This window comes from Mustelus asterias, unplaced genomic scaffold (assembly GCF_964213995.1).
Source record: "Mustelus asterias unplaced genomic scaffold, sMusAst1.hap1.1 HAP1_SCAFFOLD_723, whole genome shotgun sequence".
In the NCBI taxonomy this organism is placed as follows: Eukaryota; Metazoa; Chordata; class Chondrichthyes; order Carcharhiniformes; family Triakidae; genus Mustelus; species Mustelus asterias.
The window spans coordinates 24772-48412 of record NW_027590672.1 but is presented as its reverse complement, the minus strand read 5'-3'; the positions used below and the strand labels follow the sequence as shown (position 1 = coordinate 48412).

The window sequence follows — 23641 nt, the reverse complement described above, 5'->3', positions numbered from 1 at the left end:
CCGAGCCGGGAATCGAACCCGGGACCCTGGAGCTGTGAAGCAGCAGTGCTAACCACTGTGCTACCGTGCCGCCCCGGGAGTGTTTGACGGGGGACAGTGTAGAGGGAGCTTTACTCTGTATCTAACCCCGTGCTGTACCTGTCCTGGGAGTGTTTGATGGGGGACAGTGTAGAGGGAGCTTTACTCTGTATCTAACCCCGTGCTGTACCTGTCCTGGGAGTGTTTGATGGGGGAACAGTGTAGAGGGAGCTTTACTCTGTATCTAACCCCGTGCTGTACCTGTCCTGGGAGTGTTTGATGGGGACAGTGTAGAGGGAGCTTTACTCTGTATCTAACCCCGTGCTGTACCTGTCCTGGGAGTGTTTGACGGGGGACAGTGTGGAGGGAGCTTTACTCTGTATCTAACCCCGTGCTGTACCTGTCCTGGGAGTGTTTGACGGGGGACAGTGTGGAGGGAGCTTTACTCTGTATCTAACCCCGTGCTGTACCTGTCCTGGGAGTGTTTGATGGGGGACAGTGTAGAGGGAGCTTTACTCTGTATCTAACCCCGTGCTGTACCTGTCCTGGGAGTGTTTTTTGGGGGACAGTGTAGAGGGAGCTTTACTCTGTATCTAACCCCGTGCTGTACCTGTCCTGGGAGTGTTTGATGGGGACAGTGTAGAGGGAGCTTTACTCTGTATCTAACCCCGTGCTGTACCTGTCCTGGGAGTGTTTGATGGGGACAGTGTAGAGGGAGCTTTACTCTGTATCTAACCCCGTGCTGTACCTGTCCTGGGAGTGTTTGATGGGGGACAGTGTAGAGGGAGCTTTACTCTGTATCTAACCCCGTGCTGTACCTGTCCTGGGAGTGTTTGATGGGGGACAGTGTAGAGGGAGCTTTACTCTGTATCTAACCCCGTGCTGTACCTGTCCTGGGAGTGTTTGATGGGGGACAGTGTAGAGGGAGCTTTACTCTGTATCTAACCCCGTGCTGTACCTGTCCTGGGAGTGTTTGATGGGGGACAGTGTAGAGGGAGCTTTACTCTGTATCTAACCCCGTGCTGTACCTGTCCTGGGAGTGTTTGATGGGGGCAGTGTAGAGGGAGCTTTACTCTGTATCTAACCCCGTGCTGTACCTGTCCTGGGAGTGTTTGATGGGGGACAGTGTAGAGGGAGCTTTACTCTGTATCTAACCCCGTGCTGTACCTGTCCTGGGAGTGTTTGATGGGAGACAGTGTAGAGGGAGCTTTACTCTGTATCTAACCCCGTGCTGTCCCTGTCCTGGGAGTGTTTGATGGGGACAGTGTAGAGGGAGCTTTACTCTGTATCTAACCCCGTGCTGTACCTGTCCTGGGAGTGTTTGACGGGGGACAGTGTGGAGGGAGCTTTACTCTGTATCTAACCCCGTGCTGTACCTGTCCTGGGAGTGTTTGACGGGGGACAGTGTGGAGGGAGCTTTACTCTGTATCTAACCCCGTGCTGTACCTGTCCTGGGAGTGTTTGATGGGGGACAGTGTAGAGGGAGCTTTACTCTGTATCTAACCCCGTGCTGTACCTGTCCTGGGAGTGTTTTTTGGGGGACAGTGTAGAGGGAGCTTTACTCTGTATCTAACCCCGTGCTGTACCTGTCCTGGGAGTGTTTGATGGGGACAGTGTAGAGGGAGCTTTACTCTGATCTAACCCCGTGCTGTACCCTGTCCTGGGAGTGTTTGACGGGGGACAGTGTAGAGGGAGCTTTACTCTGTATCTAACCCCGTGCTGTACCTGTCCTGGGAGTGTTTGACGGGGGACAGTACAATACTATATCACTGACCTGTCATGTGTGTCTCTCTCTTTTCTCTGCAGCAAGCTACAAGAACTGGAGAAGCAGAACGAATCTCTCAAGTTGGAAGTTGAGAAGCTGAAGGAGGAAGCACAGACCAAGGTGCGAAAAGGTAAGAACAGTACCTGCTTTCGCCAGGGGGGGGCGCAGGCTGGCAACCACTGGGCAACAGGGAGTGTCTGCCTCGGAACCTTGAGTTGGGCATCAGACTTGTGCCAGCTGGGATTCCGCCCTTCACCCACTCTCACCTCCTGGGTGAAGAGGGGTGGATAAGTACGGATTTGGGGAGGCGGGGCTGAGGAACACACTCTTCGATCTAGTGAGTGAGGCAGGAAACATGTCACAGAATTACAGCGCACAAGGAAGCTATTCAGCCCATTGTAGCAGCTCCCCACATGAACAATCCACCTCTTAACACAGTGGCACAGTGGGTTAGCACTGCTGCCTCACGGCACCAGGGACCCGGGTTCGATTCCCGGCTCGGGTCACTGTCTGTGCGGAGTCTGCACGTTCTCCCCGTGTCTGCGTGGGTTTCCTCCGAGTGCTCCGGTTTCCTCACACAGTCCGAAAGACGTGCTGGTGAGGGTGCTAAATCCTCCCTCAGTGTAACCCGAACAGGTGCCGGAGTGTGGCGACTAGGGGATTTTCACAGTAACTTCATTGAAGTGTTAATGTAAGCCTAACTTATGACACTAATAAATAATAGGTCCATTCAAAAGTCTGACGGCAGCAGGGAAGAAGCTGTTCTTGAGTTGGTTGGTACGTGACCTCAAACTTTTGTATCTTTTTCCCGATGGAAGAGAGAATGTCGGGATGCGTAGGGTCCTTGATTATGCTGGCTGCTTTTCCCCGAGGCAGTGGGAAGTGTAGACAGAGTCAATGGATGGGAGGTTGGTTTGCGTGATGGATTGGGCTACATTCATGACCTTTTGTAGTTCCTTGCGGTCTTGGGCAGAGCACGAGCCCCATACCAAGCTGTGATACAACCAGAAAGAATGGTTAATGGTTAAGGAAGCCGTACCAAGCTCTGGAGGATGGTTAATGGTTAAGGAAGGGAGGTGAAGGGAGTGATAGAGAGCAGAGTAGACAGGTGAGGATAGACACTAGCAGGGGGTGAGGTGGCAGAATGGCCTGTGTCTCCCCGCAGTGTAGCTTGTGTACGTAGCCAGTGGAGGTTGGAGAAGGGAGTGTCTCGGTTACGCGTGGGTCACTCGATGGCGATTTGGTGTTGAAAGGGCTGCGGATATTAAACCAGGTTCGAAACTTTGATTCCTCCTCAGGTCTGCGCCAAGACTCCTTCTTCTCGTTTCTGTCTCCGCTTTCGGTGAGTAGCAAACTGTGAATGTCTTCTCCTGACTCCAACCCGCCCTCTCACTGATATTATCTTGCTTCCCTTTCTGCCCTTGTTCCCCGGGCTTTTAGAACCTCGCACAGCGCCCCCCCCTGCTTTAACAGAGGTGGAAGCCAGTGGGTGGCACGGTTTTAAGTTTAAGTTTCTAAGTTTATTTTATCAGTGTCACAAATCGGCACACATTAACACTGCAATGAAGTTACTGTGAAAATTCCCTAGTCGCCACACTCCTGTTCGGGTAACACTGAGGGAGAATTCAGCACCCTAACCAGCACGTCTTTCGGATTGTGGGAGGAAACCGGAGCACCCGGAGGAAACCCACGCAGACACGGGGAGAACGTGCAGACTCCGCACAGACAGTGACCCGAGCCAGGAATTGAACCCGGGTCCCTGGTGCTGTGAGACAGCAGTGCTAACCCACTGTGCCAACCATGCCCGCCCTGCCACTATGCCGCCAGGTGGCACAGTGGGTTCACACTGCTGCCTCACAACTTGAGGGACCCAGATTCGATTCCCGGCTCGGGTCACTGTCTGTGTGGAGTCTGCACGTTCTCCCCGTGTCTGCGTGGGTTTCCTCCGGGTGCTCCGGTTTCCTCCCACAGTCCGAAAGACATGCTGGTTAGGGTGCTAAATTCTCCCTTAGTGTTACCCCGAACAGGCACCGGATTGTGGTGACTGGGGGATTTTCACAGTAACTTCATTGCAGTGTTAATGTAAGCCTACTTGTGACACTAATAAATTCTGGCCTTGGAAAGGGTCCAGAGGAGGTTCACAAGAATGATCCCTGGAATCCCTCCCATAGTCCAAAAGATGTGCGGGTTAGGTGGATTGGCCGTGCTAAATTGCCCCTTAGTGTCTAAAGATGTGCAGGTTAGGTGGATTGGCCGTGCTAAATTGCCCCTTAGTGTCTAAAGATGTGCAGGTTAGGTGGATTGGCCGTGCTAAATTGCCCCTTAGTGTCTAAAGATGTGCAGGTTAGGTGGATTGGCCGTGCTAAATTGCCCCTTAGTGCCTAAAGATGTGCAGGTTAGGTGGATTGGCCGTGCTAAATTGCCCCTTAGTGTCTAAAGATGTGCAGGTTAGGTGGATTGGCCATGCTAAATTGCCCCTTAGTGTCTAAAGATGTGCAGGTTAGGTGGATTGGCCATGCTAAATTGCCCCTTAGTGTCCAAAGATGTGCAGGTTGGGTGGATTGGCCATGCTAAATTGCCCCTTAGTGTCCAAAGATGTGCAGGTTGGGTGGATTGGCCATGCTAAATTGCCCCTTAGTGTCCAAAGATGTGCAGGTTAGGTGGATTGGCCATGCTAAATTGCCCCTTAGTGTCCAAAGATGTGTAGGTTAGGTGGATTGGCCGTGCTAAATTGCCCCATAGTCTCCAAAGATGTGCAGGTTCGGTGGATTGGCCATGCTAAATTGTCCCTTAGTGTCCAAAGATGTGCAGGTTCGGTGAATTGGCCGTGCTAAATTGCCCCTTAGTGTCCAAAGATGTGCAGGTTAGGGGGATTGGCCGTGCTAAATTGCCCCTTAGTCTCCAAAGATGTGCAGGTTCGGTGGATTGGCCATGCTAAATTGTCCCTTAGTGTCCAAAGATGTGCAGGTTCGGTGAATTGGCCGTGCTAAATTGCCCCTTAGTGTCCAAAGATGTGCAGGTTCAGTGAATTGGCCGTGCTAAATTGCCCCTTAGTGTCCAAAGATGTGCAGGTTAGGTGGATTGGCCATGCTAAATTGCCCCTTAGTGTCCAAAGATGTGCAGGTTAGGTGGATTGGCCGTGCTAAATTGCCCCTTAGTGTCCAAAGATGTGCAGGTTCGGTGAATTGGCCGTGCTAAATTGCCCCTTAGTGTCCAAAGATGTGCAGGTTAGGGGGATTGGCCGTGCTAAATTGCCCCTTAGTCTCCAAAGATGTGCAGGTTCGGTGGATTGGCCATGCTAAATTGTCCCTTAGTGTCCAAAGATGTGCAGGTTCGGTGAATTGGCCGTGCTAAATTGCCCCTTAGTGTCCAAAGATGTGCAGGTTAGGGGGATTGGCCGTGCTAAATTGCCCCTTAGTGTCCAAAGATGTGCAGGTTCGGTGAATTGGCCGTGCTAAATTGCCCCTTAGTGTCCAAAGATGTGCAGGTTCGGTGAATTGGCCGTGCTAAATTGCCCCTTAGTGTCCAAAGATGTGCAGGTTAGGTGGATTGGCCATGCTAAATTGCCCCTTAGTGTCCAAAGATGTGCAGGTTAGGTGGATTGGCCGTGCTAAATTGCCCCTTAGTCTCCAAAGATGTGCAGGTTCGGTGGATTGGCCATGCTAAATTGTCCCTTAGTGTCCAAAGATGTGCAGGTTCGGTGAATTGGCCGTGCTAAATTGCCCCTTAGTGTCCAAAGATGTGCAGGTTAGGGGGATTGGCCATGCTAAATTGCCCCTTAGTGTCCAAAGATGTGCAGGTTGGGTGGATTGGCTATGCTAAATTGCCCCTTAGTGTCCAAAGATGTGTAGGTTAGGTGGATTGGCCGTGCTAAATTGCCCCTTAGTCTCCAAAGATGTGCAGGTTCGGTGGATTAGCCATGCTAAATTGTCCCTTAGTGTCCAAAGATGTGCAGGTTAGGTGAATTGGCCGTGCTAAATTGCCCCTTAGTGTCCAAAGATGTGCAGGTTAGGGGGATTGGCCGTGCTAAATTGCCCCTTAGTGTCCAAAGATGTGCAGGTTCGGTGAATTGGCCGTGCTAAATTGCCCCTTAGTGTCCAAAGATGTGCAGGTTAGGGGGATTGGCCATGCTAAATTGTTTTTCACAGTAATTCCATTGCAGTGTTAATGTAAGCCGACTTGTGACACTAATAAATAAACTTTAAAACCCCTCAATTTTCTAACTTTGAGGGAACACAAGGCCAGTCTCTACATACAGTCACGTGATTGACTCCTGGTGATTTTCTTTTAACTCATTCCTGGGACATGGGCGTCGCTGGCTGGGCCCAGCATTTATTGCCCATCCCTAGTTGCCCCTTGGAGGGCAGTTGAGAGTCAACCACATTGCTGTGGCTCTGGAGTCACATGTAGGCCAGACCGGGGTAAGGACGGCAGATTTCCTTCCCTAAAGGGAACCAGATGGGTTTTTCCGACAATGGGTCATCAGTAGATTCTTAATTCCAGATATTTTTTGATTGAATTCAAATTCCACCATCTGCCGTGGCGGGATTCGAACCCGGGTCCCCCAGAACATTAGCTGAGTTTCTGGATTAGTAGTCTAGTGATAATACCACTAGGCCATCGCCTCCCCGATCTAAATCAATGAGTCTAAAGGCCGGTACATTCCTTCCTGAGGTGCGGTGCCCAGGACAGAACATAGTTACTCCAGGGTTGGTCAGAATTTAATACAATTATCCTGTAACTTGCACCAATTTAGATTGCCTTGAAGGCTAACGTGAGCCTCATAGGATGGTGTGTGTCGGAGTGGTACGGTACAGCTGAACTCTGCTGCTTGTTTCCTGACTCGAATTAGGTCCTGTTCGACTATCACCGCCTTCCCCCCTCAACCCAACACCGCCCCCCCCCCTCACTCCCCACCCCCGCCCCGCCGTGCTCGCTGGCCCTCATTGGTCGCTTGTCAGGCAAACCATTCTTGCCCTTGTTTCCCAGTCTTTTCAATGCCTCACTCCCTCCTCAGCTCTGCAATCTTTTCCAGACCCACAACCCTCTACAACCTCCGGGCTCCTCCAATTCCGCCCTCTTAGAATCATACAATCCCTACAGTGCAGAAGGAGGCCATTCAGCCCATCGAGCCTGCACTGACAACAATCCCACCCAGGCCCTATCCCCCTAACCCCACATATAGAGAATAGAATCCCGACAGTACAAAATGAGGCCATTCGGCCCATAAAGCCTGCACCGACCACAATACCACCCAGGCCCAATTGTCCAGGGCAGCACAGTGGCTCCAGGGACCTGGGTTCGATTCCCGGCTTGGGTCACTGTCTGTGCGGAGTCTGCACATTCTCCCCGTGTCTGCGTGGGTTTCCTCCGGGTGCTCCGGTTTCCTCCCACACTCCAAAGATGTGCAGGTTAGGTGGATTGGCCGTGCTAAATTGCCCCTTAGTGTCCAAAGAAGTGCAGGTTAGGTGGATTGGCCGTGCTAAATTGCCCCTTAGTGTCCAAAGAAGTGCAGGTTAATGGAGTGGCCGTGCTAAATTGCCCCTTAGTGTCAGGGGGACCAGCTAGGGTAAATGCATGGGGTTATGGGGATAGGACCTGGGTGGGATTGTGGTTGGTGCAGACTCGATGGGCCAAATGGCCTCCTTCTGCACCGTATGATCCTATTCTATGATTCTATCCCCGTAACCCCACATATTTACCCAACGAATCCCCCTGACACCCCCCTAATGCGAAGGAGCAATTTAGCACGGCCAATCCACCTAACCCGCACATCTTTGGAGTGTGGGAGGAAACCGGAGCACCCGGAGGAAACCCACACCGACACGGGGGGAGAACGTGCAAACTCCGCGCAGATAGTGACCCCCAAGCCAGGAATCAAACCCGGGTCCCTGGCGCCGTGAGGGAGCAGTGCTAACCCACTGTGCCACCGTGCCGCCCACAATTGGCCATCCCTCGATTTATATCACTCCACCATTGGCAGCCGTGCCTTCAGCTTGCCGGGGGGGGTGGCGGGGGTGTGTGGAGGCTAAGCTCGGGAATTCCCTTCCCACATCCCTCCATCTCTCTCGCTCTCTCTCCATCCTCCTTGAAAATTTTGACCGAGCTTTTAGAAACACAGTAACAAAGAAGATAGGAGCGGGAGGAGGCCATTCGGCCCCTCGAGCCTGCTCCCCCATTCATCACCATCATGGCTGATCATCCAACTCAATAGCCTAATCCTGCTTCCTCCCCATAACCTTTGATCCCGTTCGCCCCAAGTGCTCTATCCAGCCGCCTCTCGAATACATTCAATGTTTTGGCATCAACTACTTCCTGTGGGAATGAATTCCACAGGCTCACCGGGTGAAGAAATGTCTCCTCCGTCCTAAATGGTCTCCCCCGAATCCTCAGACTGTGACCCCCTGGTTCTGGACTCCCCCCACCATCGGGAACATCCTCCCTGCATCTACCCTGTCTAGTCCTGTTAGAATTTTATAAGTCTCTATGAGATTCCCCCCTCATTCGTCTGAACTCCAGCGAAAACAATCCTAACCTGGTCAATCTCTCCTCAGCCCCGCCATCCCCGGAATCAGCCTGGTAAACCTACGTCTCCTGTTTCTGATATCTCCTTATGTGGCTCGGTGTTTGATATACTGCCCCTGTTAAAGGTGCTGTATAAATGTAAGTTGTTGTTGTCCGACAGTTCGACTCGCTGGAGTTTCCCACCGCGTCGCGGCTCTCTCTGGACAGCAAGAAGTCCCTGGAAAGCGTGGGATCTCAGCCCCCGAGTCCGGCCCTCCGAAGCGGTGAGGTGACAGACGTGAGTACAGTGGGGGCAGAGACCGTCCCCTCCTCAAATCTTCCCGAGCCTTTCTGCCCACTCGCAGGCCGCAACCGTAGGATGAGTCTCTCAGACCGGATACCGCTGGGTGGCGCAGTGAGTTAACACTGCTGCCTCACAGCGCCAGGGACCCGGGTTCGATTCCCGGCTCAGGACACTGTCTGTGCGGAGTCTGCGCGTTCTCCCCGTGTCTGCGTGGGTTTCCTCCGGGTGCTCCGGTTTCCTCCCACAGTCCGAAAGACGTGCGGGTTAGGGTGCTAAATTCTCCCTCAGTGTGACCTGAACAGGAGTGTGGCGACTAGGGGATTTTCACAGTAACTTCATTGCAGCGTTAATGGTAAGCCTACTTGTAGAATCACAAAATCCCTACAGTGCAGAAGGAGGCCATTCGGCCCGTCGAGTCTGCACCGACCACAATCCCACCCAGGCCCTATCCCCATAACCCCATGCATTTACCCTAGCTAGTCCCCCTGACACTAAGGGGCAATTTATCATGGCCAATCCACCTAACCTACACATCTTTGAACTGAGGGAGGAAACCGGAGCACCCGGAGGAAACCCACACAGACCCGGGGGGAAGAACGTGCAGACTCCACACAGACAGTGACCCAAGCCGGGAATCGAACCCGGGTCCCTGACGCTGTGAGGCAGCAGTGCTAACCCACTGTGTTACTGTGACACTATAATTTTTTTTCAACTTAGCCTTTTTCCTCGGATGGTGATGGCTAGCACGAGGGGACATAGCTTTAACTTGAGGGGTGAGAGATATAGAACATAGAACATAGAACATTACAGCGCAGAACAGGCCCTTCGGCCCACGATGTTGCACCGACCAGTTAAAAAAAAAAACTGTGACCCTCCAACCTAAACCAATTTCTTTTCGTCCATGAACCTATCTACGGATCTCTTAAACGCCCCCAAACTAGGCGCATTTACTACTGATGCTGGCAGGGCATTCCAATCCCTCACCACCCTCTGGGTAAAGAACCTACCCCTGACATCGGTTCTATAACTACCCCCCCTCAATTTAAAGCCATGCCCCCTCGTGCTGGATTTCTCCATCAGAGGAAAAAGGCTATCACTATCCACCCTGTCTAAACCTCTAATCATCTTATATGTTTCAATAAGATCCCCTCTTAGCCGCCGCCTTTCCAGCGAAAACAATCCCAAATCCCTCAGCCTCTCCTCATAGGATCTCCCCTCCATACCAGGCAACATCCTGGTAAACCTCCTCTGCACCCTCTCCAAAGCCTCCACATCCTTCCTGTAATGTGGGGACCAGAACTGCACACAGTACTCCAAGTGCGGCCGCACCAGAGTTGTGTACAGTTGCAACATAACGCTACGACTCCTAAATTCAATCCCCCTACCAATAAACGCCAAGACACCATATGCCTTCTTAACAACCTTATCTACTTGATTCCCAACTTTCAGGGATCTATGCACACATACACCTAGATCCCTCTGCTCCTCCACACTATTCAAAGTCCTCCCGTTAGCCCTATACTCAACACATCTGTTATTCCTACCAAAGTGAATTACCTCACACTTCTCCGCATTAAACTCCATCCGCCACCTCTCGGCCCAACTTTGCAACCTGTCTAAGTCTTCCTGCAAACTACGACACCCTTCCTCACTGTCTACCACACCACCGACTTTGGTGTCATCAGCAAATTTGCTAATCCACCCAACTATACCCTCATCCAGATCATTAATAAATATTACAAACAGCAGTGGCCCCAAAACAGATCCCTGAGGTACACCACTTGTAACCGCACTCCATGATGAATATTTACTATCAACCACCACCCTCTGTTTCCTATCCGCTAGCCAATTCCTGATCCAATTTCCTAGATCACCCCCAATCCCATACATCTGCATTTTCTGCAGAAGCCTACCATGGTGAACCTTATCAAACGCCTTACTAAAATCCATATATACCACGTCCACTGCCTTGCCCCCATCCACCTCCTTGGTCACTTTCTCAAAAAACTCAATAAGGTTAGTAAGGCACGACCTACCTGCCACAAAACCATGCTGACTATCACCTATCAATTCATTACTCTCCAAATAACTATAAATCCTATCCCTTATAATTTTTTCCAACATCTTGCCGACAACAGAAGTGAGACTCACCGGTCTATAATTCCCGGGGAAGTCTCTGTTCCCCTTCTTAAACAATGGGACAACATTCGCTAACCTCCAATCTTCTGGTACTATACCAGAGGCCAATATAGGACAGATGTTAGAGGTAGGTTCTTTACTCAGAGAGTAGTAAGGGCGTGGAATGCCCTGCCTGCAGCAGTAGTGGACTCGTCAACATTAAGGGCATTTAAATGGTCATTGGATAAACATATGGATGATATTGGAATAGTGTAGGTTAGATGGGCTTTAGATTGGTTTCACTGGTCGGCGCAACATCGAGGGCCGAAGGGCCTGTACTGCGCTGTAATGTTCTATGTTCTATGTAACTGTTAAGGTGAGGGGGGGGATTAGAACACTTTACAGCTTAACACAAACGATAAAAGCGGTGTCATTGGAAGCACCAGCAAGATGAATGTTACAGACATTATTTACACTAATAAATAAACTTTAAACTTAAACAGCGATAGTGAAGGAACAGCTGATACATTTCCAAGTTAGGTGGCGGGTGTGACTGGGGGATGGAACCGTTAAGGTGTGGTATTTCCATACATGTTACTACTCATGTTTTTCTCATGTTTAATTTGATTTGATTTATTATTGTCACATGTATTGGGATACAGTGAAAAATATTGTTTCTTGCGCGCTGTGCATTCAAAGCATACCGTTCATAGAGAAGGAATGATGTGGAGCTGCCGGCGTTGGACTGGGGTGGGGCACATTAAGTAGTCTCACAACACCAGGTTAAAGTCCAACGGGTTTATTTGGTAGCACAAGCTTTCGGAGCGCCGCCCCTGACCTGATGAAGGGGCAACGCTCCAAAACCTCATGCTACCAAATAAACCCGTTGGACTTTAACCTGGTGTTGTGAGACTTCTTACTATAGAGAAGGAAGAGAGAGAGTGCAGAATGTAGTGTTAACAGTCACAGCTAGGGTGTAGAGAAAGATCAACTTAATGCGAGGTAGGTCCATTCAAAAGTCTGACAGCAGCAGGGAAGAAGCTGTTCTTGAGTCGGTCGGTACGTGACCTCAGACTTTTGTATCTTTTTCCCGATGGAAGAAGGTGGAAGAGAGAATATCCGGGGTGTGTGGGGGTCCTTGATTATGCTGGCTGCTTTTCCCCGAGGCAGCGCGAAGTGTACACAGAGTCAATGGATGGGAGGTTGGTTTGCGTGATGGATTGGGCTACATTCACGACTCTTTGTAGTTCCTTGCGGTCTTGGGCAGAGCAGGAGCCCATACCAAGCTGTGATACAACCAGAAAGAATGCTTTCTATGGGGCATCTGTAAAAGTTGGTGAGAGTCGTAGCTGACATGCCAAATTTCCTTAGTCTTCTGAGAAAGTAGAGGCGTTGGTGAGCTTTCGTAACTATAGTGTGGGCATGGGGTAGGTGCTGTCCACAGAGCCTCGGTGAGTTTCTGTCATGGTTTGGAAGGGGGTACACAGTGTATCGCCTTGACAATGAAGGTGTGAAAGCAAAACAGCAGGACAAATTTGGCCAATGCCTATCCTTGATCATCAGCAAAGTGATGGACATTGTTGGCGACCGTGCCAGCAAGCCACGATGTTTTTTATTCATTCGTGGGACATGGGCGTCGCTGGCTCTGCCAGCATTTATTGCCCATCCCTAGTTGCCCCTTGAGAAGGTGGTGGGGAGCTGCCATCTTGAATCGCTGCAGTCCACGTGCTGTGGGTTGACCCACAATGCCGTTCGGGAGGGAATTCCAGGATTTTGACCCAGCGACTGTGAAGGAATGGCCGATCTGCTTCGAAGTCAGGATGGCAGTGCCGGATTTAGACTTGGCGAGGCCCTAAGCGATATAAAGCTTGGAGGCCCCTTGTTAAAAAGTTACACCAAAAGGTCTCACAAAGGTGCGTACCAAAACAGGACCTTGGGTGGCCACAAAAAAATTGAAAACATAATTATGCCTTTTAATTATTTAATAGCAAGGTATTTAAAGTGAAAAATACAAATTATTTTCAAATGAATGCATTTACTGATTACATATTTATCATTTGGCTGGCTTGGTCTCTCTCATAGAAACATAGAAAAACTACAGCACAAAAACAGGCCCTTCGGCCCCACAAGTTGTGCCGAACATATCCCTACCTTTTAGGCCTACCTATAACCCTCCATCCTATTAAGTCCCATGTACTCATCCAGGAGTCTCTTAAAAGACCCTATTGAGTTTGCCTCCACCACCACTGACGGCAGCCGATTCCACTCGCCCACCACCCTCTGTGTGAAAAACTTCCCCCGAACATTTCCCCTGTACCTACCCCCCAGCACCTTAAACCTGTGTCCTCTCATAGCAGACATTTCCACCCTGGGAAAAAGCCTCTGAGAGTCCACCCGATCTATGCCTCTCAACATCTTATACACCTCTATTAGGTCTCCTCTCATCCTACGTCTCTCCAAGGAGAAAAGACCGAGCTCCCTCAGCCTATCCTCATAAGGCATGCCACTCAATCCAGGCAACATCCTTGTAAATCTCCTCTGCACCCTTTCAATCTTTTCCACATCCTTCCTGTAATGAGGCGACCAGAACTGAGCACAGATTTTGGTAATTTTGGTAATTTTTTGAGTTGTTCTTCAAGCTGGTGCTTTCTTTTTCTTTTCTGGTATCCGCTCTTAAATGTTCTCTTCATTGTAAACCTTCTGAAATTTTGTGAGCCCCTTGCGGATTGTGAGGCCCTAAGCTGTAGCTTGTTTAGCTTATGCCTAAATCCGGCACTGCAGGATGGTGAGTGGCTCGGAGGGGGAGCTTGCAGGTGGTGGTGTTCCCCATGTGTCTGCTGCCCCCCCCCTTGTCCTTCTAGGTGGTAGAGGTGGCGGGTTTGGAAGGTGCTGTCGAAGGAGCCTTGGCGAGTGGCTGCAGTGCATCTTGTAGATGGTACACACTGCTGCCACTGTGCGTCGGTGGTGGAGGGAGTGAGTGTTTGTGGTTAGCGTGTCGATCGAGCGGGGCTGCTTTGTCCTGGATGGTGTCGAGCTTCTCGAGTGTTGTTGGGAGCCGCACTCATCCAGGCAAGTGGGGAGTATTCCATCGCACTCCTGACTTAGAAATCATAGAAACCCTATAGTACAGAAAGAGGCCATTCGGCCCATCGAGTCTGCACCGACCACAATCCCACCCAGGCCCTACCCCCATATCCCTACATATTTTACCCACTAATCCCTCTAACCTACGCATCTCAGGGCACTAAGGGGCAATTTTAGCATGGCCAATCAACCTAACCCGCACATCTTTGGACTGTGGGAGGAAACCGGAGCACCCGGAGGAAACCCACGCAGACACGAGGAGAATGTGCAAACTCCACACAGACAGTGACCCAAGCCGGGAATCGAACCCGGGACCCTGGAGCTGTGAAGCAGCAGTGCTAACCACTGTGCCACCGTACCGCCCACTTGTGTCCTTGTAGATGGTGGATAGGCTCTGGGGAGTCAGGAGGTGAGTTACTCTCCGCAGGATTCCTAGCCTCGGACCTGTTCTTGTAGCCACTGTGTTTATGTGGTGAGTCCAGTTGAGTTTCTGGTCAGTGGTAACCCCAAGGATGTTGACAGCGGGAGATTCAGTGATGGTTCCACCATTGAATGTCAAGGGACGGTGGTTAGAGCGTCTCTTACTGGAGATGGTCAATGCCTGGCATTTGTGTGACGTGAATGTTACTCGCCACTTATCAGCCCAAGCTAAGAACATAAGAAATAGGAGCAGGAGTAGGCCATCTAGCCCCTCGAGTGGAGTAGGCCATCTAGCCCCTCCGATAGTGGTTTAGTTCCACTTACCCGCCTGATCCCCATAACCCTTAATTCCCTTATTGATCAGAAATCTATCTACCTGTGATTTAAACATATTTAACGAGGTAGCCTCCACTGCTTCAATGGGCAGAGAATTCCAGAGATTCACCACCCTCTGAGAGAAGAAGTTCCTCCTCAACTCTGTCCTAAACTGACTCCCCCTTATTTTGAGGCTGTGCCCTCTAGTTCTTGCTTCCTTTCTAAGTGGAAAGAATCTCTCTGCCTCTACCCTGTCGAGCCCCTTCATTATCTTATATGTCTCTATAAGATCTCCCCTCAGCCTTCTAAACTCCAACGAGTACAGGCCCAGTCTACTCAATCTCTCCTCATAAGCTAACCCCCTCATCTCCGGTATCAACCTGGTGAACCTTCTCTGTACTCCCTCCAAGACCAATACATCCTTCCGCAAATAAGGGGACCAAAATTGTACACAGTACTCCAGTTGCGGCCTCACCAGTACCTTGTACAATTGCAGCAAGACCTCCCTGCTTTTATACTCCATCCCCTTCGTGATAAAGGCCAATAAAGCTTATCGGCAATTACCCAATGTTCACTCTGGGTTCTGTAAGGACCACTCAGCTCCAGATCTTACTGTTGCCACCTTAGCCACCAGGGGTGGGCAACAAATGTTGGCCTTGCCAGTGATGCCCACATCCTGCGAATGGATAAGCCAGATTCGGGGGCGGCGTTTGCAGATCACTTCACTTCCCGAGTGGCGGTCGGCGCAGACCGGGTCCGAGTTCCCGTTTGCTCATTGCCTCCTTCCTTCTGTTGCAGTCGAACACGAAACCGGTGTCCCCGAGGAAGGTGGTGAAGAAGCCCAGATCTCCTCCCCCAGTCAGCCCCGCTGCGCACAAGGTAGGAAGTTCCGGTCGGAATCGATGTACGAGATGTGGAAATGACCTGAAAGCCATTTCGGGGAGTGGGGGGGAGGATATGTTGATGGGGGGGGAGATGGAGAAGGAGTGGGAGGAAGCTTGTGTGGAGCAGAAACGCCAACATGGGACAGAGGGGCCGAATGGCCTGATTATACGTTGCAATTTCACTTTTTTAAAATTCCGTCGTGGGATATGGGCATTGTGGGCAAGGCCAGCGTTTGTTGCCCATTTCTAATCGCCTTTCAGTCGAGTGGCTTGCTTTGTTATCATAGAGGTTTACAGCAAGGAAACAGGCCCTTCGGCCCAACTTGTCCATGCCACCTAGTTTTTACCACTAAGCTAGTCCCAATTGTCCACATTTGGCCCATATCCCTCTATACCCATCGTACCCATGTAACTGTCTAAATGCTTTTTAAAAGGCAAAATTGTACCCGCCCCTACTACTACCTCTAGCAGCTCATTCCAGATACTCACCACCCTCTGTGTGAAAAAATTGCCCCTCTGGTCCCTTTTGTATCCCTCCCGTCTCCTTAAACCTATAGTTTTAGACTCCCCTACCTTTGGGAAAAGATGTTGACTATCTAGCTGATCTATACCCCTCATTATTTTATAAACCTCTATGCGATCACCTCAAAGCCTCCTGCACTCCAGGGAAAAAAGTCCTGGTCTGTCCAGCCCCTCCTTGTAACTCAAACCATCAAGTCCCGGTAGCATCCTAGTAAATCTTTTCTGCACTCTTCCTAGTTTAATAATATCCTTTCTATAATAGGGTGACCAGAACTGTACACAGTATTCCAAGTGTGGTCTTATCAATGTCTTGTACAACTTCAGCAAGACAAGGAACAAAGAAAATTACAGCACAGGAACAGGCCCTTCGGCCCTCCAAGCCTGCACCGACCATGCTGCCCGACTGAACTAAAACTCTCTACCCTTCCGGGGACCATATCCCTCTATTCCCGTCCCATTCATGTATTTGTCAAGATGCCCCTTAAAAGTCACTACTGTATCTGCTTCCACTACCTCCCCCAGCAGCGAGTTCCAGGCACCCACCACCCTCTGTGTAAAAAAAACTTGCCTCGTACATCTCCTTCAAACATTGCCCCTCACACAAGACGTCCTGACTGCTGTATTCAATGTTCTGACCAATGAACCAAGCATACCGAATACCTTCTTCACCACTCTGTCCACCAATTACTCCACTTTCAAGGATCTATGAATCTGTATCCCAAGATCTCTTTGTTCTACAACTCTCCCCAACGCCCTACCCTTAACTGAGTAAGTCCTGCCCTGGTTCGATCTACCAAAATGCATCTCCTCTGCACCCCTCCAGTGCCAGTATATCCTTTCTCAAGTAAGGAGACCAAAACTGTACACAGTAACTCCAGGTGTGGCCTCACCAGCACCTTATACAGCTGCAACATAACCTCGCTGTTTTTAAACTCCATCCCTCTCGCAATGAAGGACAAAATTCCATTTGCCTTCTTAATTACCTGCTGCACCTGCAAACCAACTCCTTGAGATTCCTGCACAAGGACGCCCAGGTCCCTCTGCACAGCAGCATGCTGCAATTTTTTACCATTTAAATAATAGTCCATTTTGCTGTTATTCCTGCCAAGTATTTTATTTATATATTATTTCCATCCTTAAGGGGACATTAGTGAACCAGATGAGGTTTGTTTTTACAACAATCGATGACAGTTTCATGGTCACCATTACTGAGACTAGCTTTGTATCACAGATTTTATTTTATTAAAGTTTTTAAAGCTTATTTATTAGTGTCACAAGTCGGCTTACATTAACACTGCAGTGAACTTCAGAGGAGATTCACCAGGTTGATTCCGGAGTTGAGAGGGTTGGCTTATGAGGAGAGACTGAGTAGACTGGGGCTACACTCATTGGAATTCAGAAGAATGAGGGGAGATCTTATAGAAACATATAAGATTATGAAGGGAATAGATAAGATAGAAGCAGGGAGGTTGTTTCCACTGGCGGGTGAAACTAGAACTAGGGGGCATGGCCTCAAAAAGAGGAAGCAAATTTAGGACTGAGTTGAGGAGGAACTTCTTCACACAAAGGGTTGTGAATCTGTGGAATTCCCTGTCCAGTGAAGCAGTTGAGGCTACCTCATTGAATGTTTTTAAGGCAAGGATAGATAGATTTTTGAACAGTAAAGGAATTAAGGGTTATGGTGAGCGGGAGGGTAAGTGGAGCTGAGTCCACGAAAAGATCAGCCATGATCTTATTGAATGGCGGGGCAGGCTCGAGGGGCCAGATGGCCTACTCCTAGTTCTTATGTTCTAAGTAATTGTGAAAATCCCCTACTCGCCACACTCCGGCGCCTGTTCGGGTACAGTGAGGGAGAATTTAGCACAGCCAATGCGCCCTAACCAACATGTCATTTGGACTGTGGGAGGAAATCAGAGCACCCGGAGAAAACCCACGCAGACACGGGGAGAATGTGCAAACTCCACACAGACGGTGACCCAAGCCGGGAATCGAACTCGGGTCCCTGGCGCTGTGAGGCAGCAGTGCTAACCCACTGTGCCACCCTGCTGCCCAGTGAACTCTTTTTAAATGAATTAACTGAATTTAAATTCCAGGGTGGGATCTGAACCCCCTGTCCTCAGGAGAATTAGCCTGGGCCTCTGGGTTGCTCGTTGAGTGACATTACTGCTATGTCACCCGAAGGAACAGCAATATAGAATCATATAGAATCCGACAGTGCAGAAGAAGGCCCTTCGGCCCATCGAGTCTGCACCAACCACAATCCCACCCAGGCCCTATCCCCATAACCCCATGTATTTACCCTGTTAATCCCACTGACACTAAGGGGCAATTTAGCACGGCCAATCCATCTAATCTGCACATCTTTGGACACCAAGGGGCAATTTAGCACGGCCAATCCACCTAACCTGCACATCTTTGGACACTAAGGGGCCATTTAGCATGGCCAATCCACCTAACCCGCACATCTTTGGACACTAAGGGACAATTTAGAACGGCCAATCCACCTAACCCGCACATCTTTGGAACGTGGGAGGAAACCGGAACACCTGGAGGAAACCCACGCAGACACGGGGAGAACGTGCAGACTCCACACAGACAGTGACCGAAGTCGGGAATCGAACCCGGGTCCCTGGCGCTGTGAGGCAGCAGCGCTAACCACCGTGCCGCCCCCAGAACAGGATGTGATTCGCAAACTGTCTAATTCTATCCTTTGATTTTTTATATTGCAGCCCACTCCCCACCAATTCAAGTTGAAGACCTTCCACAGCCCCACGAAATGCATGCGATGCACCTCCCTCATGGTCGGTCTGGCTCGACAGGGTTTCGCTTGTGAAGGTGAGAGAAAGGAGAAAGACTCTGGCTGAGATTTTCCTGGCCCTTCCCCCCGCCCCCGTGGCGTTTTCCAGCAAGGGGGATGGGGTTCCCCTTCGGCGGGACAGGAAAATCCCACCGGCAGCAAGTGCCACTAAATCCCACCCTTGAATTTATCCAGTGCTTTCTACGATCATCAGACCAAAGCATCTTCCTCCTGAGAAGGTCCAGAGGAGTCTCACCAGAACGATCCCGGGAATGAAAGGCTTCATAGAATCATAGAAACCCTACAGTGCAGAAGGAGGCCATTCGGCCCATCGAGTCTGCACCGACCACAATCCCACCCAGGCCCTACCCCCACATATTTTACCCGCTAATCCCTCTAACCTACATATCTCAGGACTCTAAGGGGCAATTTTTAACCTGGCCAATCAACCTAACCCGCACATCTTTGGACTGTGGGAGGAAACCGGAGCGCCCGGAGGAAACCCACGCAGACACGAGGAGAATGTGCAAACTCCACACAGACAGTGACCCGAGCCGGGAATCGAACCCGGGACCCTGGAGCTGTGAAGCAGCAGTGCTAACCACTGTGCTACCGTGCCGCCCTTGATGTATGAGGAGCCTTTGATGGACTCTGGGTCTGTACTCGATGGAGTTTAGAAGGATGAGTGGGGGGGAATCTCATTGAAACTTCCAGAATACTGAAAGGCCCTGGATAGAGTGGACGTGGGGAAGATGTTTCGATTAGTCGGAGAGACTGGGATCCGAGGGCTCGGCCTCAGAGTAAAGGGACGGACCCTTTAGAACCGAGATGAGGAGGAATTTCTCCAGCCGGAGGGTGGGGGTGAATCTGTGGAACTCATTGCCACAGAGGAGGCCGGGTCATCGAGTGTGTTGAAGACAGAGGTAGTTAGGTTCTTGATTGGTGAGGGGGTCAAAGGTTACGGGGAAAAGGCAGGAGAATGGGGTTGAGAAACTTATCATCCGTGGCGGAGCAGACTCGATGGACCGAATCTCAACCCCCCCTCTCCCGCCTTTTCCCCGTAAGCTCCTTGGGGTATTTCCATTACCAATGTCACTGTCCAGCCGTTACTTGCCGGGTTGGCGTTCCCTCTCTCTCTCTCTCTCCCTCTCACTCTTCTCCCTTTCTCCCCCTCAGTCTGCAACTTTGTCTGCCACTCAGCCTGCTCCGCCGAGGCACTCATCTGTCCGACGCCCCCCGAGCAAATCCGCTCGCTGGGAATCGACCCGGTCAAAGGGACCGGCACCGCGTTCGAGGGCTACGTGTCGGTAAGAAGGAAGAGAAAAAAAACCAGCGTGGCCAATGCAATACTGGGCACCGCGAGCCAAGGACTGCTCCGCCCTCTCCTCCAGCGCAGTCACTGTGTGCATGCGTGTGTATGTATGTGAGGGAACATGTCATAGAATCACTACAGTGCAGAAGGAGGCCATTCGGCCCATCGAGTCGGCACCGACAACGATCCCATCCAAGCCCTATTCCCGTAACCTCACATATTTACCCTGCTAATCCCCCTGACATTAAGGGGCAATTTAGCATGGCCAATCCACCTATAACCCCCACATCTTTGGACACTAAGGGACAATTTAGCACGGCCTATCCACCTATAACCCCCACATCTTTGGACACTAAGAGGCAATTTAGCATGGCCAATCCACCTAACCTGCACATCTTTGGACACTAAGGGGCAATTTAGCATGGCCAATCCACCTAACCTACACATCTTTGGACACTAAGGGGCAATTTAGCATGGCCAATCCACCTAACCTACACATCTTTGGACACTAAGGGGCAATTTAGCATGGCCAATCCACCTAACCTACACATCTTTAGACACTAAAGGGCAATTTAGCATGGCCAATCCACCTAACCTGCACATCTTTGGACACTAAGGGACAATTTAGCATGGCCAATCCACCTAACCCGCACATCTTTGGACACTAAGGGGCAATTTAGCATGGCCAATCCACCTAACCTACACATCTTTGGACACTAAGGGGCAATTTAACATGGCCAATCCACCTAACCTACACATCTTTGGACACCAAGGGGCAATTTAGCACGGCCAATCCACCTAACCTGCACATCTTTGGACACTAAGGGGCAATTTAGCATGGCCAATCCACCTAACCTACACATCTTTGGACATGAAGGGACAATTTAGCATGGCCAATCCACCTAACCTACACATCTTTGGACATGAAGGGACAATTTAGCATGGCCAATCCACCTAACCTATACATCTTTGGACGCGAAGGGGCAATTTAGCATGGCCAATCCATCTTATGATGTGGAGATGCCGGCGTTGGACTGGGGTAAACACAGTAAGAAGTTTAACAACACCAGGTTAAAGTCCAACAGGTTTATTTGGTAGCAAAAGCCACACTTTTGCTTTTGCTTTTGTGGCTTTTGCTACCAAATAAACCTGTTGGACTTTAACCTGGTGTTGTTAAACTTCTTACAATCCATCTTACCCACACATCTTTGGACATTAAGGAGCAATTTAGCATGGCCAATCCACCTAACCTGCACATCTTTGGACACTAAGGGGCAATTTAGCATGGCCAATCCACCTAACCCACACGCCTTCTGGACTGTGGGAAGAAACCGGAGCACCTGGAGGAAACCCACGCAGACATGGGGAGAATGTGCACACTCCACACAGACTGTGACCCGAGGGCGGAATTGAACCCGGGTCCCTGGCGCTGTGAGGCAGCAGTGCTAACATCTGACGAAGGAGCAGCGCTCCGAAAGCTAATGGCACTTGCTACCAAATAAACCTGTTGGACTTTAACCTGGTGTTGTTAAAACTCGTACTGTGTTTACCCCAGTCCAACGCCGGCATCTCCACATCATGACCAGCCCCCTGCCAGGTTTCCGATGTACAACAGTGACAATCTTTCAATATAAAAATACTGAATCAATTAGAGCAACACTGATCCCAAGGTTAACCCCTGCCTACATCCCTCATTTTTTAAAAATTCATTCGTGGGCGTCGCTGGCTGGCCCAGCATTTATTGCCCATCCCTAGTTGCCCCTTGGAGGTCAGTTGAGAGTCAACCACATTGCTGTGGCTCTGGAGTCACATGTAGGCCAGACCGGGGTAAGGACGGCAGATTTCCTCCCCTGAAGGGAACCAGATGGGTTTTTCCCACAATGGGTCATCAGTAGATTCTTAATCCCAGATATTTTTTTATTGAAATCAAATTCCACCATCTGCCGTGGCGGGATTCGAACCCGGGTCCCCCAGAACATTAGTTGAGTTTCTGGATTAATAGTCTAGTGATAATACCACTAGGCCGTCACCTCCCCTATGTCTGTCTCAGTGGAGGGAATTTTATGATCTCGCTCAGGTGAGGCTTGTAAAATCCCGCCCGAGGCCAACGGAGAATTCCGTCCTGCGGGCCTCGCCCGCCCCGATTCCGGCGGTAGAATTCCGGCCAGTACGTTTGTGCCCCTCTAACATGTCCGATACATGTCCTGGAATTCCTTCTCTAACGGCACTGTGGGTCAACCCACAGCACGTGGACTGCAGCGATTCAAGATGGCGGCTCACCACCACCTTCTCAAGGGGCAACTAGGGATGGGCAATAAATGCTGGACCCAGCCAGCGACGCCCATGTCCCACAAATGAATAAGACATAGGAGCAGAATTAGGCCACTCGGCCCATCGAGTCTGCTCCGCCATTCAATCATGGCTGATATTTTTCTCATCCCCATTCTCCTGCCTTTTCCCCATAACCCCTGATCCCCTTATTAATCAAGAACCTATCTATCTCTGTCTTAAAGACACTCAATGACCCGGCCTCCACAGCCTTCTGCGGCAAAGAGCTCCACAGATTCACCACTCTCTGGCTGAAGAAATTCCTCTTCATCTCTGTTTTAAAGGATCGTCCCTTTAGCCTGAGGCTGTGCCCTCTTGGTTCTAGTTTCTCCTACTAGTGGAAACATCCTCTCCACGTCCACTCTATCCAGGCCTCGCAGTATCCTGTAAGTTTCAATAAGATCCCCCACTCATCCTCCTAAACTCCAACGAGTACAGACCCAGAGTCCTCAACCGCTCCTCATACGACAAGCTCTTCATTCCAGGGATCATTCTCGTGATCCTCCTCTGGACCCTTTCCAAGGCCGGCACATCCTTCCTTAGATACGGGGCTGAAAACTGCTCACAATCCTCCAAATGGGGTCTGACCAGAGCCTTATACAGCCTCAGTAGTACATCCCTGCTCTTGTATTCTAGCCCTCTCGACGTGAATGCTAACATTGCATTTGCCTTCCTAACTGCCGGCCGAACCTGCACGTTAACCTGAAGAGAATCTTGAACAATGACTCCCAATAAATAATGAACAATAAAAAAAGTGACAAATGGCCGACTGATGATATATTGAGGCAGTTACCAGTGAACGCTGCCAGCAGTGAGGTCAAAGGTTGTAAAGGTTACCCTAAAATGTCCACCCCCTCTCGGAACAGTCTCTGAGCCTTTGTTCCTGTCCCTCAGGTCCCAAAACCGACAGGAGTGAAGAAGGGTTGGCAGCGGGCACACGGCGTCCTCTGCGACTTTAAAATCTTCCTCTACGAGGCGGCTGAGTCAAGGGGTTCCCCGGCCAACGCCGCCCTCACTCACGTCTTTGATCTGCGGTGAGTACGTTCCCAGATTGTGGCCGGTGCGGGTTGGGGGGGGGGGAGAGGGGGAGAGGAGGGGAGGGGGGGGGGGTAGCAGTTGCCTAGTGCAAACCGAGGAACCCGCGGTGGAGTTCTACAATGCCGAGAGACGCTGAATCTCGTGTGACCTGGGCAGGAGGCTGGAGGGCTCAGGAAGTGGATTGAGGGATATGGAGAGAAGGTTGGGTTGGGGGAATATGGAGGGAAGGTGG

At 50.5% G+C, this 23641-nt stretch overlaps 1 protein-coding gene across 1 annotated transcript in view; it reads left to right on the top strand.

Annotated features, from left to right (window-relative positions):
- The window catches only part of LOC144487305 (serine/threonine-protein kinase MRCK alpha-like), a gene marked incomplete at its 3' end in the record, with an annotated part of 143483 nt that overhangs the window by 96492 nt on the left and 23350 nt on the right, over positions 1-23641 (top strand). The window contains exons 20-26 of the mRNA XM_078205385.1: positions 1825-1913; positions 3082-3125; positions 8469-8585; positions 15327-15407; positions 18664-18769; positions 19908-20038; positions 23266-23405. Coding sequence (XP_078061511.1) covers positions 1825-1913; positions 3082-3125; positions 8469-8585; positions 15327-15407; positions 18664-18769; positions 19908-20038; positions 23266-23405 — 708 coding nt within the window. The remainder of the gene's footprint in view (positions 1-1824; positions 1914-3081; positions 3126-8468; positions 8586-15326; positions 15408-18663; positions 18770-19907; positions 20039-23265; positions 23406-23641) is intronic.